The following is a 16900-nucleotide window of genomic DNA, read 5'->3' on the forward strand; positions in this document are numbered from 1 at the left end:
CAACAACAGCCACTCCATAGGAAAAAGATGGGTAATTTCCCATGAAATTTACAAACTCCAAAAACCCACTTGAGGGTCACCTATGAGGAAGCAATAAATTTTTTGAAGATTTTTCTGGTTTTGGTCTTTTCCCTTCAGTGTTGATGAAGACTACAGAAACAAGAGGTCTCATTCTCCTAATTCTCTCAGGTCCCTGCATATCCACATGGGGAATAACTTTAAATCCCAGGAAGGGTCTTCCTTAGTAGACAGTCTCAGAGCACATAGAAAATGACACCATGCTTGGTAAAAAAGAATCAACAAACACAAGGAAAACCCTTAAGAGTTGAATTGTCACAACAGCCTTAACAATGGGCTCAAATCTATCAAAGATCAGGAAGATGACACAAGACTGAGCACATTATTCGATTCTGTTGTGTTTAAGTCTGACACTGTAATGACTTAATGGCTATTAAAAAAATTTGTAAGGAGTTCTGGTGGCCTACTGGCAAAGAAAATGTGCTACAATCCCAAAAGCAAGTGGTTTGAGGCTAAAGATGGACAATTTCCTCCTATGAGATTAACTGCCTCTGAAAACCATAGGTGGAGGGTCAGCTATGAGTTGGTTCCAACTTTGCAGTATACAACAACAACAACAACAACAACGGTATTTGTAGCATTGTTAAATTTGACAAATAAGTACACTCAGTCATATCACAACCTTTTCTAGTTCTCCCTGAAATTTTGTAATTTTAAAAAATAGATTAATGCAGGACATTGAGGAAATCCAAAGGAGTCCATCCAAGGCTCAGTACAAGATTATGAAATAAAGGATTTCATATATGTGCTTATATAATGTGCAAAACTCTCATCTGTGCTATTATATTCAGAGTTAGATGGTTCTTATCTACATATGTGATATCTTAGACTTTTATATTCATGCCTCAGTATTGTCCTTTGACTTTCACAATCTAGTCTCAGAATTTACAGGGATTTAATTATCAACTCTAATCAATACCTCTTGCCTTTCTTGGCTATTTTGATTCACCACCACAATTACAGCTGAAAGGTGAAATATTTTGTTACCAACATTTGGAAGTCTAAAAGTCCATAAATTATTAAATTGGGCTGATTAGTCCCAAATGGTGCAAACTATAAATGTGCTTAGTTGTTAATGGAAAGTTTCCAATTTTGAGCATACTCTGAAGTGTGTGTAAAGAAAGGCTTGGAGATCCACTTACAAAATATCAGCCACTATATAGTAGGTGGAGCTCATGGGACTTTGTGGGGTTGCCCTGAGTTGGAGCCCCCTGGATGGCTACTGAGTATCTTTTAACATACTGGATAATTGGGCTTCCTGGTTGACAGAATTTGGATCTGTTGTTTATAAGCTCTCTATGAGTTGTTCATAAATCGCTAACAATAGCAACTAATAACAAGAGTGTCTGAACAATAGTTAAGTGCTTTGCTGTTTGCCTGAAGATCAGCAACCAGTCTACAAGATAAAGATAATGCGGTGGTTTAATTTTGTAAATATTTACACTCTGAACCTCTATACGCGCTTCAGTTGTATCCAATTTTTCACTATGGGTAAGAATCAACTGGATTCTTAGTTTAGGAAATGGTTAACCAAAAACATATCAAGTTGAAAGGACATTGAGCCAACAGAATGACTGACGAGAGGATGAAAACAAATGACAGAGGCTTTGTTTCTGCCTTACATTTCTTTCTTTTCTAAAGTAGTTAGTGGAAAAACTGGGGGGGAAAATGTTGGGAGATAATCTGTCAGTCTTTATTGTTGTTGTTACTGTCAGTCAAGCCAAGCAAGCATAGAGAAATGGCTTCTCCTAGGAAGTCTGACACATACACTGTCACCACCTACAGTAATCTAAGACTCAAACACCCACTTTTTCCCCTTCAAGGCTCTTTTCCACCTGTAAAGCTTCTTTAATTATTAGTGTGCATGCTTTATGGTCCCCTTTCTGCCTTCTTGATCTGGAAGATGAGGAGTTTGTCTCTGAAAATTGACAACATAGTCAGTGTACTGAAAGCTATTAATTCCCACAGAAGTAACACTTATTGTCAAACACTAATTCAGTTCTAACAACACCATTTCACCAATTTTAACTCTGGAGACTGAAAAGTGCAAGGCACACCCAGCTTGAGAGCAGATAGTTGCCCCTACTGTCATAAGATGAAGGATTGGTTGGTTGGTCATTCTGACAAAAGATAAACTGAAGTTTAGAAAAGATAAAAGAAAGTAGCTAATTAATTAGAAACACATTATTGTCATTTTGAGCCTGACTCATGGCAACTCCCTGGGCAGTGGAGCGAGGGAATTCTGCTTTGTAGTGTATTCAAGTGCCTGTTTTTTCAGAAGTAGATTATCAGGCTTTCTCTTCCAAAGCAGCTCTAGGCAGACTTGGTGCTCCAAACTTCTGGGTAGAATTGTCACCTTCTATGCATGAAACTGGGGTTTGGATCCAGGCTAATGTACCTCAAATGCAGCCATCACCCATCTGTCAGTGGGGTCTTGTATGTTGCTAGGATGCTGAGTAAGCTTCAGCAGAGCTTCTAGATGAAGAGGGACTCTCCTCAAAATCAGCCAGTGAAAATGTTAGGGATCACAATGTCAGACCTGGGCAATGTTCTGTTATGATTGGGAGCGGGTGTCAATAAATGACAGCTAACAGCAACAATACATCAATTATGAAGTGAAATGCTGATTTTTAGACCCCTTATGTGCTTTGGAGAAGAGCACTGAACAACCCATGGATGGCCAAGAGAACAAATAGATATGTCTTAGAGAGGGTACAGCCGGGGTACTCTTTGAAGGCAGAGATGATGAGGCTTCATCTCACATACTTTGGGCATGTTGCTAGGAGGGGCTATTCCTTGGAGAGGGACATGATACTGGGAAGGGTGCAGGATCGGCGAAGAAGAGGAAGACCCTCAACCAGGTGGACTGACACGGTGATGGCTGCAGTGGGCTTTAGTGTGTCAGGAAGTGTGAAGGTGAGGCAGGATAGAACAGAATTCAGATCTCTTGTTCATGGGGTCGTGTTGAGTCATACTCCACTCTATGACACCTAACAACAACAATGCGCTTAAAATTGTGGTGTTGGTGAAGAACATCGAACATATATAGTTGCAAACAGAACAAACATGACTTTCCTGGAGGAAGTATAACCAATGTGTTCCTAAAGAGATAAAGATTGTGAAAGCTCATCTCACATATTTTGGGCATGTTGTCAAGAAAGGCCAGTCTCTCTCTCTCTTTTTTATAATTTAAATTTATTATTAATTTCAGTAAAAATTTACATAGACTTTGGATTTCCGTTCATTCATTGTTGCACTTTTCTCCCCTCTCAGCCCTCCGCCCTAGTACACTACCCTCTTAAAAAAGTAAAAGAAAAATTCTTTCATTGTTTTACAAACCCTCTCCCAGGTCCACTCCACCATATAGCCTTCGCTCTAGAATCCTGTCATGATGAAAATATACCTAATCACATATCCCTTTTAAACAGTTTTCTCCCTCATCTGTTTCAATGCAGTATACCTTATTGAACCTATCTTTCTCAGTCTCTCCCCAACCCCAAGGTCAGTCCTGTTTTACAACAGTGGCACAATGCAGTATTTGTCCTTTTGTGACTGAGATACTTCACTCACCATAATGTCCTCCAGGGTCACCCATTTTGAATAATATTGCATGAGTACCTTGTTTTTCAATGCAGCATAATATTCCATTCTGTGAATATACCACAGCTTCTCTATCCATTTGTTTGTTGATGGGCACTTAGGTTGTTTCCAACTCCTTGCTATTGTGAACAAAGCCGCAATAAACATGTCTGCTTGGATGTCAGTTATGATTTCTTTGGGGTATATTCCCAGTAGTGGAATTGCTGGGTTAAATGGTATCTCTATTTGTACTTTTTGAGAAAGCACCATACCGCTTTCCACAGTGGTGGCATGATTGAAAGAAAGGCCAGTCTCTTTTGAAAAACAAATCATGTTGAGAAAGGTAGAGGATCAGCAAAAAAGGGGAAAAACCCTCAACAGGATGGATAGACACAGTGATAAAAAGAAACCATGCACTTGATCATGGTGGAGATTGTGACAACCATCCAGCATAGGAGCCACTTTCCATCTGTTGTTCATGGGGTTGCTGTGAGGTGTATTTGACTCAACAGCATCTAACAAGTGCAACAACAATGCATGACATTTCCTATTTTAAACCAATTGTATTCATTTTCTGGAGACTCTTCTCTGTGATTTTGCCACAGGTGAAAGAGGGAACCCCTGTGGACCTGCCCCATTGTGAAGGGTAATGAATGGACCTTTAGGATACTGCCTGGGGCTATTGGCTGCAAGGTACGGTGTATGTACATTTTCTAGACCTAATTTGCTGCTACTTACTTTGCAATTTCCCAAATGAAACACAATGTTTTTGAATAGTCTCAGTAAAAAGGCCTTTTTGTCAAAAAATACTCCAATCATTTGGCTACTTCTTAGTTGAGTTGTTGCAGTATGCTGTCAAGACACACACAATTTGAGAGCACAAAGCTGACCCTCCAGGGGGTTTTCTGAAGCAGTAAATGGCACTGGAGGAGATTGTCCATCATTCTCCCACAGAGCAGCGGGTGGATTCAAACTGTGTGCCTTGTGATTACAGCCCAGTCTTACCATCAGGCCACAAGAGCTCCTGGCTTAGTTGGGTGATGAGAATGAATGTGTTTTATTGGAAGACTGTCCAAGAATCAAATAAGTTTGTTACCTGAATCTTTTGTCAGCATGTTTATATAGTTTTTGGTTCAAGAATCTTGGTACTATAACAGTTAAATGTTCAGCTGCTAATCTGAAAATTAGCTGTTCAAATTCCTTAGAGGTTCCTGTAAAGATACTGCCAAGAAAAGCCAATGGCTAGATCTTCTTTGTCACTGAGAGTGGGACTTAACTCTGACACCCAGAAACGATGACAATAGCATTTGACACAAAGTAATAACAACAAAGTACTCCTGGGAACTAATAAAACGAAAACCAAACACAACTCTGCTGAATGTCATATTATGATTTATTGACTTGAAAACGTTAATTTTAAGATACTCTGCATATTTGTCTTGTGCATAAGGTAAAAAGATCAGGGCACTGTTTGTAGTGTGAAAAAGTCTTCTGAATTTAATTGAAACTGTCATTTGCTAGATGAAAACTGAAAAAGTTTTCAGGAATTTAGACAACATCATCATATCACATATACTGTAAGCCAGCAAGATTTCTAAAATTTATCACATTCAAACTAACATTAATGCAAATACTATGAAAGAATTTAATAGTGGAACAGATGAGCTGTAAACAATGTCTATGGCAGTATTTTCTTGTCAGTTATACCATAACAGACAATAAAAACAAGGGTAATGACAGAAAGGACTAATATTTAACCACACTAACATATAATATTTTTAAAGATAAAGAGCTGACATAATCTGTTATCAAACTATCAACAGAACAAGTAAAACAATCCTGAATGATTGAGACAAATTTTCCCCTTTCGTGCACTGAGATTGTTTTACATATCTTTACTCACTTAACCCCTGTTATTCTTATACCTTTTTTGATTACTTTCATTCCAAGTTAGTGATTTTTTTCTGTTTGATGGGATGAGATTGGGAAACACAATCACGTCAGGATATGACAAGATTTAATGTGATGCATTTCATCATTTCACTGAAAACCTGAATCTGTTTTGCACTTTCATTTCTGTGAAACCTGATGTTCATACTCTCATTGAACTAATCGTGTGTGAGTACTTTTTTAAGGACTTGCTCTCTTAATTGCAAAGTCTTTCATCGATGATGCCTAAAATCATGCTTGCCAAGTTTGGCATGTATGTGTGTGCATGTATGTGTGTATGTGTACACACACATACACTTATGTAGATGCCAGTGTACATCTGCAACACATGCACATTTATGGATACAATGCCTTTGACTGAATATAAAAATATGCCTCTTTTTGCAATCCATAAGAATGTACCTTAGGCATATTCCAGCCCATCCTCTCCAAGCACATAGGGCTCCAGTCTCTCAAGTCTAGTTGGAGGTAAGCTGCTATATCTAGAATACTGTTGGCTAAGATATGTTTATTCACATACTCAGTGTCCATACGCTGTACATCTTAACAGATTATCACATTTCCCCTCATGCTTCAAGGAATCAGTTTGTTTATTAATTTCTTACCCTCAGAGCCTCTTCTTCACTGCCCAGCCCCAGCCATCTAAACAATTTCCTTTGTTGATATATACTTTTATTTTCCCTTTGTGCCAAATGTAACTAACAAGCCATACATTTAGTGGGGCCGATACAATAATTACTCACAAGAATTATGCTCTGCTTCTAGAATGTCAGTTCATAATGCAACACAGTTCTTTTACAGATAAGGGATTTTTAATAGACAGGAATGAAAATGTTGGCTCATGACAACGAACTGAAGAAAGAAGGTGTGCTTGCTCTCCAGGCCACCAGGAAGGATATGGCATCCACAGTCAGGAATCTCTGTGGCTGTAGAAAGTGGAATTAACAACAATGTCCGGAGAAGAACTTCTCATACTTTATTGCAAACATGAATCACCTGGAAATCTTGTTAAGCTACAGATTCTCATTCAGTAAGTCTAGAAAGGGCTACGAGTCTCTATTTGTAATATGCTTCTAGGTGATGCTGATTAGACTGGTCTGAGAACTAAAGTTTGGCAGTGTCAAATCCTAACCACTAGACCACCAGGGACACTGAGAACTAAATTTTGAATAGAAAGGAGCTCATGCATTCCAGGACTTCCTGAGTGGTGCAAATGGTTAAGGAGTTTGGTCGTTAACAATAAAGTTGTTGGTTTGAGTCCAGAGAAAGAAAATTCTGGCAAGCTTTTTTAAAAAAAAAGCGCCATTAAACCTCTATGGAGAATTCAGACACACACGGAGTAACCATGAGTCGTAATGTAGTCGATGGCAACTGGATTGGTAACACAGCACCAATGTATTGATTCCAACTCAGAGAGACCCTCCAACACTGTAAATGGCAATGTGAGGAGACTACCCATCATTCTGCTTTGGAGAAGCTCGTAGATTCAAATCACTGGAAAAACTGACAACATGATTTCATATGGACTATGTCACCAGAGCTCACTTCGAGTTAATCAATACATGTGAATTAGAAAATAATTACTGTGAATAAAAACATACCTCCATTTATAAGTGCTTTCACAATTAATTTCTGGCTTGATCCATGTCACTCTGTACAATTCATCTCACTGAAGAATAATAAAATTAAATTATTACTTTTGTGAGTAGAAGTCCCCCTTGCCACTTTTCTTGATGCTCTTGGAGAGAACATTTTCTTTATTTGAAAACAAAGGTCAAAAAAAAGATATGTTGTAAAGCAATGCTGTAAGATGAAACCACATTTCAACCCCTGGGCATAATGTCTTTGATACTGGATTAAATAAATAATTTATATTATAGCGGATATTCTTGGATAGAAGTGCATTTCCTTTCAATGCCGGTTTTGCTAAAGGTCTGTCCCTCCAGAAAGGCACAGTTTAATTGCCCTACTTCAGTATGTTGTTTTTTTTTTTTTAAATATAGCTCCATGATAAAAAAATAATTGAATTCTGAACATTCACTTAAGTATTTAGGGGAGTCTTCTTCCATCACGGAAATGCTTGTTGAGGCACCAGATCAAAGGAAAGAACTGACTCTGTGTGAGTATGCAGTGTTTTGTAGCGCATGTTCACGTATCTTCATTTTTCCTTTGCCTTCGGGAGGAGTTCTGACGAGGAGACAGCTTGCAGAGTCAAACTGAGACGATGCCACCGAGCTCAGATCCTGCTCTGTTGTAGCAAAAGTGTCCTCAGTTCTCTCTCTCTCTGATCCTCCTGCCTGTACTTCTCCTCTAGTTTCTGCTTCTCAGAATCGGCACAGTAGAAAGTAGAATCAGGGCTCTTCCGGATCTGTTCGAACTGACTGAAATCAGCCACGTACTTTCCATTTTTGGAAAGAGAAACCACAGGCACAAACTCAAAGCCCCAGTAGATCTCCTCAGGGATGTACGATGTCCGGCTCTGGCAGACGGCGCTGGTGGACTCCACAGTGGCGTTGAGGAGGACCACCAGTTCAAATTCCTTCTCTTTTAGGTTTTCAGGCGTGAGGTCTCTCAGGGGACTTGTCTCATCCAGCACATGGTAGAACGTCATGGGCAGAATGAGGAAGGGGCTCTCGGAAGAGGAATCCACGTGGAACTTGACGGTGGCTTGGTTGAGGAGGATGCGCTCTCCCTCCTTGGTGACGTGCGTCTGCAGGAGCTTGCCAGAGAGCTGGCACTGGATCAGGAGACTCTTCCTCATGTTGGCCACCTGGATCACCAAGCACAGCTTCCCGTTCTGCTTGGTGATGACGGCGCAATGGCTGAACTTGATGGTCTCTGCTCGCTTTTTGGGTCTTGCGATTTTGGCCAGAAAGGTGCCCGTGATGAAGATCTCAATCAAGGTGGTGATGACCAGCTGAGCCACCAGCAGGAAGATGGCATGCGGGCATTCCTCAGTGATGGAGCGGACTCCGTAGCCAATGGTTGTCTGGGACTCCAGGGAAAAGAGGAACGCCCCTGTTAAAGAGTCTACTTTCATGATGCAGGGCGTGTGATTGGAGCTGTGCTCACTCGGCTCCAGGTCCCCATGAATGAACGCAATGGCGTAGTAGATCACTCCAAAGAGGAACCAGGTCATCACAAAAGTGGCTGCGAACAGAGTGAGCTTGTATCTCCACTTCATGTCGATGACGGTGGTCCACAGGTCCTGAAGGTATAATAGATATATGCCATCCACCTTGTCGATTCTTACATTGCTGTGTCCGCTTTTGGACATGACACGGGGTCTGTTGGTCTTGAGTTCAGATCCCGTGGTGTGCTTCACCAGGGGAGCACTGGACATGTTGACATGAATGGTGTCCATGGTCATGTTCTGGGACCACCTAGGGACACGACAAAGAAAAAAGGTGTTTCATTAAAGGTTCGGTGTTGGCAAATTTCTAGAAGAGCACAATAGAATAATATGTGTGAAGTAAGTATGACTATATATGCAAACTTTGGAGAGAAAGAAGAGACAGATGTCACAAAATCCTGAATGTAACTGAATTGTACCTGAAGTTGATAGCAGGCTGGAGGAAAGGACACAGATGTCAGAGGTACTTGAGGTGGGGTAGCAAATGGGTAACATAGGTAGCTGCAAATGGAAAGGTTGGAGGTTTCAGTCCACCCAAGGGCACCTCAGGAGAAAGACTCAGTGATCATGTAACAGTCTAATATAAAATTTTTTTAAAAAAGAATCAGCCTCAAGAACTCTGTGGAGCATAGGTCTCCTCTGACACACATGGTGTCTTGTTGAGTTGATCCCAACACAATGGTGAATGGTAGATGCTATAGAAAAGCATACCCAGCTTTAAATGAAGCCTCTGCAATTTACTAGCTGTAAGGTCAGCTATTCAACCTCTCTGGCACACTTCTCTATAAAGAGGTACCAAACCAACTTTCCAGGTTTTTTGTGCTGATTAAAGAAAAAAATGAATGTAAAATGCAAATAGAGCACCTAATATTAAAAATCAATGCTATCCTTGTTATCTGTTGCACATCTCTCATTATAAGCACGTATTTGCATTTGTGTGTTTATCGTGGATATCCCATTATTGTAAAGCAGAAACACAATTCTACTGCTCAGGGGAGAAATAGATAACAAAGGTGATACATATAGCAACACTCTACCATATAAGATAATTATTGATATATTACAGGAGAAAGATGGATAATCTCTTCCTGTGTGATTAACTGCCTCTGAAAACCCCCTGGAGGGTCAGCTATGAGTCGGTTCCAACTTCATGGTACACAAGAAAAACAAAAGATCACAATTAAAAATAAAGGAAAAAAATGTAAAAAAAAAGTTATTAATATATATATATGAATGTATAAAAATTTGAATACCAACGTAATATAAATAAAACAGGTAATACATTAAATTACCAATGTACATGACATCCCATCTATTAGCAATTTATTTTCCCCCAATCCAATAATAATTTAGAAACCATGATCTCTCTTAGTTCTCCAATACATTGAAAAAAAAAAAGCCAAAGAAAATACTAATTTATCAGACAACTAAAACCAAATTTTTCAGCATCATGAATGACTTTGTGAATATACTAGTTATTCTTCAAAAAGTGCCACCAATATATCATTTTAGGTGACAATCCATGGTTAACCATTTAGCTTTTCTTCTTTGGGACTAAGCCAGTACAAGGAATCTACTTTAAAGAACAAATGAAAAGATAAGTAAGTGGAGACATCTACCTTTACTGCAGAAAAGACTTGCCCAGAGAGCCGCTGACTCCCACACTCAGCCCCAGGGAATGCTTTGCCTATGTTAGCAGACAGGAAAAACCTGGCTGCAAGCGACAAAGTGTCTTATATATCTGCCTGATTAATCACCCTACATTCCTTGAAAAGATAATGGGAGTGATTACAGGGTAAGTCTACCTGGTTGACATGGTTTTTTATTTCACCTTGTTGGTATTTTAAGGATAAAAGAAATTCCCCCTTTTAGAAAGGAACTGGTATCTATTGGTCTGTGATTCATGTAATAAACTTTACAATTAGTGCAACATTGTCCCAATAGAAGTCCTGAAAGTGATCCCCTGGGTAATCCCCTTCCAGGTACAAAGGAAGCAGAAATGGTCACCAGGGGGAAAGAGAACCTGTTCAGGATGCGGAGGACCTGCTAGGCATTCTCATTTTCTTTCCACTACTACACGTGTGTCACGTGCCAAATGCACCTTTGAAATGCTGTTAGGGGTTGTGTTTTTTTCTTGGAAAAGAAAGCCACTTTTTTGGTTTCTTTGCAAGGAACAGGGGATGTTACTCAGAATTTCTTTACTTTGGAGAGGCTGACTCTAGTTACTTTGGGGCTCAATTTAGGAGAAAAATGCAGGATAACCGATGAATGGGGGTTTTATCATATCCTCAGCAGTGCTTCTCAGTAACCAAGAGGAAAGCCAACGCAATACAAGTTTGAAAACAAAACACCACAGTGGCTAATGCACAGACAAGCTCAGAATGCTGGTCCTGCCAAAGACAGATGCAGCTTAGGTACAAGTAACTGCATGCCTAGGTTTTTGCCTGTCTTTTTTTTTTTTTAAAGGGAACTTCTAGGGGAAAGTGCATGTCATTCAATCCACTGAAACAAAACAGAGGCTTAAAGTTTTGAGTCTGAGTGATACCCAAGTGCCCTGTGGGCACAAACAAAGCTCCAAGCTCAGTCTTCTGCCAGGTTCTGGAAACCTTGGCCCTGTTCACATGAACACAGCACCATGGAGCTTCTGTCTGAGGCTCTCTTTCAAATGGGCAGTGGATCAGGCTCCAGATAGGCTGTATCCTTTGCTCTTTCTGCTGAAAGCTTGTTTGCTGTATTTTTGTGTCCCTGGATGGTGTGAAAGGTTAATGTATGTGGCTGCTAAAGGAAAGGCTGAGAGGTGCCTTTGAAGAAAGGTTTGGCAATCTACTCCTGAAAAACTCACCACTGGAAGCTCTCGGACACACAGTTCTTTTCTGACACACGTGAGATTACCATGGGTCAGAATCAATTTGAAGGCAAATGACTATTAATTGGTTATCATTAGGTTAGCATTAGGCTTGGTGACACAAATAACACCTCCCCTCAGGGTTTTGGTAGTTGTATAGTGGGAGATAAGACTAAAAAAGACTTTTTAATTCTTCCGCCTCTTTCAATGGAAAACAGGGCAGCTGGTGGACAATATTCAAAGGCAGGCAGCGTTGGCCCACTCTGTCATCTCCCTCCCTCTCAGTGCCCTATGCCCTCAGGGTCTTTTTTACTACCTGATCGGAACTCAGCAAGTCAGAAGGTCTCTTCCTTACGGCAGATGGAATGTTCTTGCTCCCCTTCACCCACCTGGCTATCATGGGGTTCCGCTACTGCCTGAAAGAAAGAGGGACATATGGTGTTTATAAGTGTTTGTGAGAGTGCCTCAATGAAATAACCCTTAACTATTCCTCTAAGGACTGGACTGCAGCACTGACCTTCCACCCGCACCACCCACAGCTGTCCACTCTTACTCAGAGTCACCCTGTCCCTGGCACTCTGGCGTGCTGCACAGAAGGAAGGCTCAAGAACTGCTTTAAGAATTAAACTGAACCCCCAGCCATAGTCCTCACTGTGGAGATATCTGAGGGAGCTCATTCGCAAAGCCTGCTGGCAAGAGCGTGTCCCCCCACCCCTATAGAGGCCCCGCTGTGAGCGGACCAGCAAACGGAGGCAGGAAGGGGAAGTGCAGAGGAAGTAAACAGTGGCAACTGGAAGGGAAGAGTTTAGAATATTTTTACCGCCTGTGGAAATGCATTATTAAGGTTGCGTCACAGAATGTTAGAGTTGAAGGGACAGTTGAGATCATCTCAAAAGATATGCATTTCACGAATGAGGCAGCTGAGATGAGAATGACTAGTCTTCATCACAGAGCTGGTTGGTGGCAGAGGGAGAGCTATTCAAAGTCTTTGAAAGCTAGTATTCTTGTCTGTACACCACAAAATCTTCCCATAAGTAGTCTAGGCTTAATGTAATCTACTGTAAATTCAAGAGGTTCTTTTAGCTTTCTGCTTTTCTGAAAAAGAAAAAAAAAATGAGCACACACACACACACACACACATACACACCCATCCATTTGTATCTTTCTCTCACACACTCAGACACATGCTTCCAAGAACTTCCAGAGCTACCAAACATTGAGTTCCCAGATTCCTAGTTCTCAGGCTGGGAGTCTAAATCCAGGTGCCTGAAGGGATATACTCTCTCTGAAAGTTCTAGAGGAAGATTCCTTTTTGTCTTTCGTGACCTGTATTAGGATCAGGCTTTCCTCGATATTTAATTCATGTGGAGACCTTTCTGCCTCTGTGTATGTTCTTTTTTTATAAGGGTACCATAGAATTAGGTACTCACCCTACGCTACTCTGACCTCATGTTAATAAATACTATCTCCAAAGACCCTATTACCAAGCAAAGTTAGAGTCACAAGTCCTGAGGGTTAGGACTTCAGTCTATGTTTTGGAAAGACACGTCCCAACTCATAACAGCACTCTTTCCACTTCTTTCTGATGCACCAATTATCTATGATAATTACCTTTTTTATAGTGAAATTACCCCTGCCCACAGGACCCTGGAGATACAGATTCTCAAAATATACTCCTGGCATACTCAGTCAGTGACTTTTCAACACTGTCTTAACAAGACCACCACATCTTCCTCTCTACACCATCAATCTTCCATGTATGTTTTCTATATTTAGACTTCTTAATTCCTAGCATTTTGTTTCTCAACTGGCTTCATCCACAAGCTTTATTGTTGACACACGTATTTCATATAATTTTATATCTTGATTTAGGTTGTTGTTCCTCTTAGTGATTTGCAACCCACTTGGCTTAACTTCTAAACTATTAGGGGACAATAATAGTTTCCTAAAGTTAAGGAGGCAAAGAATGATAATAGAGAAGGACCAGCAGTATGAATCCACCAGCTCAATCTAAGAGAGAAAGAGAAGTAGTCTCCTGTAAAGGTTTTTACAGCCTCAGCAAGCCAAGAGGAGGTGGCTGTCAGTTGGAATTGACTTGATGGTAATGACTGGTTGGCATTTTTTAAGCCCATGAATAAAAAGACCAAGGTGCATCTGATTCAGGCCATGGTCTTCTCAATCACCTACTATGCATCAAAGAGCTGGACAATGAATAAGGATGGTAGAAGAAGAATTGATGCCTCTGAGCTGTGGTGCTGGAGAAGAGTACAGGCCAAGGACTTCCAAAAGAACAAACAGATATATATTGGGAAAAGTGCAGTCAGAGTGCTCCTTGGAGGCAAAGATGGCAACACTTCATCATTCATACTTTGGATATGCAGCTAGGAGAGGTTATTCCTTGGAAAAGTAGATCATGCTTGGAAATATGGAGGGATAATGAAGATGAGGAAGACCTCCAATGTGACTTCAACAATGAGCTCTAGTGTGTCCAGAATGACGAAGACGGCACAGGTTGGGTTCAGGTAGGCTGTTCATAGGGTTGCTATGAGTTGTACTTGACTCGATGGTAGCTAACAGCAGCAGCAAGAATTAGAGCCTTGGTGGTTCAATAGTTGAGCACTTGGTGGATAACCCAAAGGTTGACAGTTTGAAATCACCAATAGCTCCCTGGGAGAAGAAATATAGGAAACGTCATGGGGTTTCTGTCCTAGAGTGGTTATGAGTTGAAACTGACTTACAATTGGCAAACAATAATCCTATAAATGAGCCATTAGTAGAAGCCCTGACTAGTTTTCTTTTATCTTTGAAATAGTATTTATATCTCTAGATTCATGATAGTGTCCTAAGTTGTTACTTGGCATTGTACTCCTTAGAATGGAGCTATCTCTCTGACGTGTTTGCCACTATTGAAGAGAGAGACCAATCTTATCCCTTCCCACTTCAGCCAATAAAAGGTGTATTGTGTCATCTTTTAGAATTCATGTTTCAGAGAATTTGTTTCCTGGAGATAAAGGAAGGAAAACAAAGTCTTTTTTAAAACACAAAAGAACTGACGGTACATTAAGAAGATATTTAACCTCATAAAACTACACCACCAATGCAAGAACAAAACAAGAAGAATGGAGAAAAATGGAAAGGGTGGTCCCATCATCTCTTCAAAAGAGAAAGAATAATGCCAAAGAATGAGAAACCTGCATGAATGATGATCAAAGAAACTAACCACAGTGAACTGGAATCCATTGTTACATCGAGGAGAAACCTACCTTATGAATGATGATTGCTGGAAAGAATATGTTCCCTCACCCCTATTGAGACTGTGTTGTCAGAAAAAAAGAAATGTGCATATACCAAGCAAGAATGTAGCCAGAAGTGATCCAGAGTAGAAATGATCTATACTGACAACAATAATAATGATCATGGAGATAAATAATAACAGTAATGAGAGCAACAGCAATGGCTATAATAAATAGATAATAATACTGGGCACTGGTTGAAGAGCTTCCTATATGGGAATTCAATTAACCTTCACACCACCTTGCGAGCTAATGACCATAATTATTTCCAAGAAACTGAAGCACAGAGGTTGAATGGATTCCCCAAGTTCCCAACAATTGATAAGGTGGGGAGCACCTACACAGGTGTCCATGCTCTTAGATCCCATGGCCCAAGCAAACCCTTTGAGTCAATTCTCACTCAGAATTGGACACAGTAGAACTGCTTTATTTGGCACACAAGTCTATAACTCTTTAGCGGAGCGGAGTACCACAACTTTCTGCCTTGTGGGTATTACAATTAGCAGCAACTACTTTGTATGGCTCCTGCTACAAAAGGTAAAAAAAAAAAAATTCAAGACCAAACTTCTCGGTAGGTAATGATTCTGATTCAGGGTATTTCCTAGCAGATTTCCTAGAAGTTAGGGACCTTTCCAAATTATTGAGGAGTAATAAAGTCAGCTTGAGGATTGATTCAAGTGCCTCTGATTCAGACCGGGATATTTTCAATCGCTTGTATGGATCTGCAAAGTGGACAATGAATAAGGATGACAGAAAAGAACTGATGCCTTTGAGCTGTGGTGTTGCAGAAGAGTTCTAAACATCCCTTGGACTATGAAATAGAACAAACACATATGTTCTGGAGAAAGTGCATAAGATGATAAAGCTTTGCCTCACATACTTTAAGCATGTTGGTATTACCAGAGAGGTTAGGTTACTCCTTGGAGAGGGACATGATGCTCAGAAAGGTCGGTGAAGGAGAGGGATACCCTTGACCAAGTGGATTGACACTGCGACTGCTGTAATGGGCTCTGTTGTATCAGGAAGTATGAGGATGGTACAGGAGAGGACAAGGTTCAGATTTGTTGTTCATAGGGTCGCTATGGATCATTCTCGACTCTACAGCATCTAACAACAACTTCAACACAAGCAGAATGCCACAACTTTCTCCCCAGGAGTGACTAGTACGTTTGAACTGTGATCCTCTAGTTAGCAATGCCACTCTTACCCAAGTAAGCTCCATACCAGTATGGTTGCTGCTTTTGTTATGTACCTTGAGTTGGAACAGACTCAGAGCTGACCTCCCAATGGGTTTCCAGCGGCAATAAATCACATGGAAGGAGATTGACCTTCTTTCTCCCACTTGATAGAGGTGCTCAAACTTGAACTGCATTAAAATCACTTACACGTCTCAGAGGTATAGTGGCATAGTGGTAAAGGCTGGAGGTTCAAACTCACAAGCTGCTCAGATGGAGAGACAAATGCAATTTGTGTCTATAATGATTTACAGCTTTGGAAATTCTGTACTCTATAGTTATTAAGAATTGGGATTTACTTCATGGCAGTAGTGGGTAGGTGAAGATTAGGAATTTACATTTCTAACAGATTCTTTTAGGTTTCAGATTCAGGGACATAATTTGAGCACCAGTGCCACTGTGGTGTATGTTGTTGTTATGTGCTGTTATGTTGCTTGTGACTCATAATGACTCTGTGTACAACAGCCCTAAACTCAGCTCTATCTTGTGCCAATCTTATTGTCTCTGACACACCTACCCCCATTACCCCAGTCACTGAATCAATCCATCCTATCGAGGGTCTTCCTCTTCTTCGCTGTTCCTCCACCATCCCAAGCATGACACTCCCTCTCCAAGGAGTGGTCCCTCCTTGCATCATGCTATGGTATGTCAGATGAAGCTTCAGAATCCTTGCCTCCAAGGAGCAGCCTGGTTTCATCCTCTCTAGGCAGAATCTGTTCATTCTATTAGCAGTCCATGGTACACTCAATACTCTTCTCCAGCACCACAGCTCAAAGACATTAATTCT

General features: G+C 40.6%; 1 protein-coding gene across 1 annotated transcript; it reads right to left on the reverse strand.

The window, feature by feature from the left end:
* Nucleotides 1–7843: 7843 nt before the first annotated feature.
* On the reverse strand, nt 7844–11985 carry KCNJ15 (potassium inwardly-rectifying channel, subfamily J, member 15). The gene is made up of 2 exons (XM_006886776.1): nt 11902–11985; nt 7844–8980 (listed from the first exon to the last, which is right to left on the reverse strand). The coding sequence occupies exons 1-2, from the start codon at nt 11983–11985 to the stop codon at nt 7844–7846; spliced, it is 1221 nt and encodes a 406-aa protein (XP_006886838.1).
* Nucleotides 11986–16900: the final 4915 nt, after the last annotated feature.

The sequence above is a fragment of the Elephantulus edwardii genome, unplaced genomic scaffold (assembly GCF_000299155.1).
Source record: "Elephantulus edwardii isolate Elephantulus edwardi_28Jun2011 unplaced genomic scaffold, EleEdw1.0 scaffold00051, whole genome shotgun sequence".
In the NCBI taxonomy this organism is placed as follows: Eukaryota; Metazoa; Chordata; class Mammalia; order Macroscelidea; family Macroscelididae; genus Elephantulus; species Elephantulus edwardii.

What these genes read in the sequence shown, in the direction of transcription:
- KCNJ15 (XM_006886776.1), bottom strand. Translation starts at nt 11,985, where the DNA reads ATGATAGCCAGGTGGGTGAAGGGGAGCAAGAACATTCCATCTGCCGTA. An exon ending in ACTTGCTGAGTTCCGATCAG is followed by an intron (nt 8,981 to 11,901) that starts GTAGTAAAAAAG and finishes AGGTGGTCCCAG; the next exon opens with AACATGACCATGGACACCAT.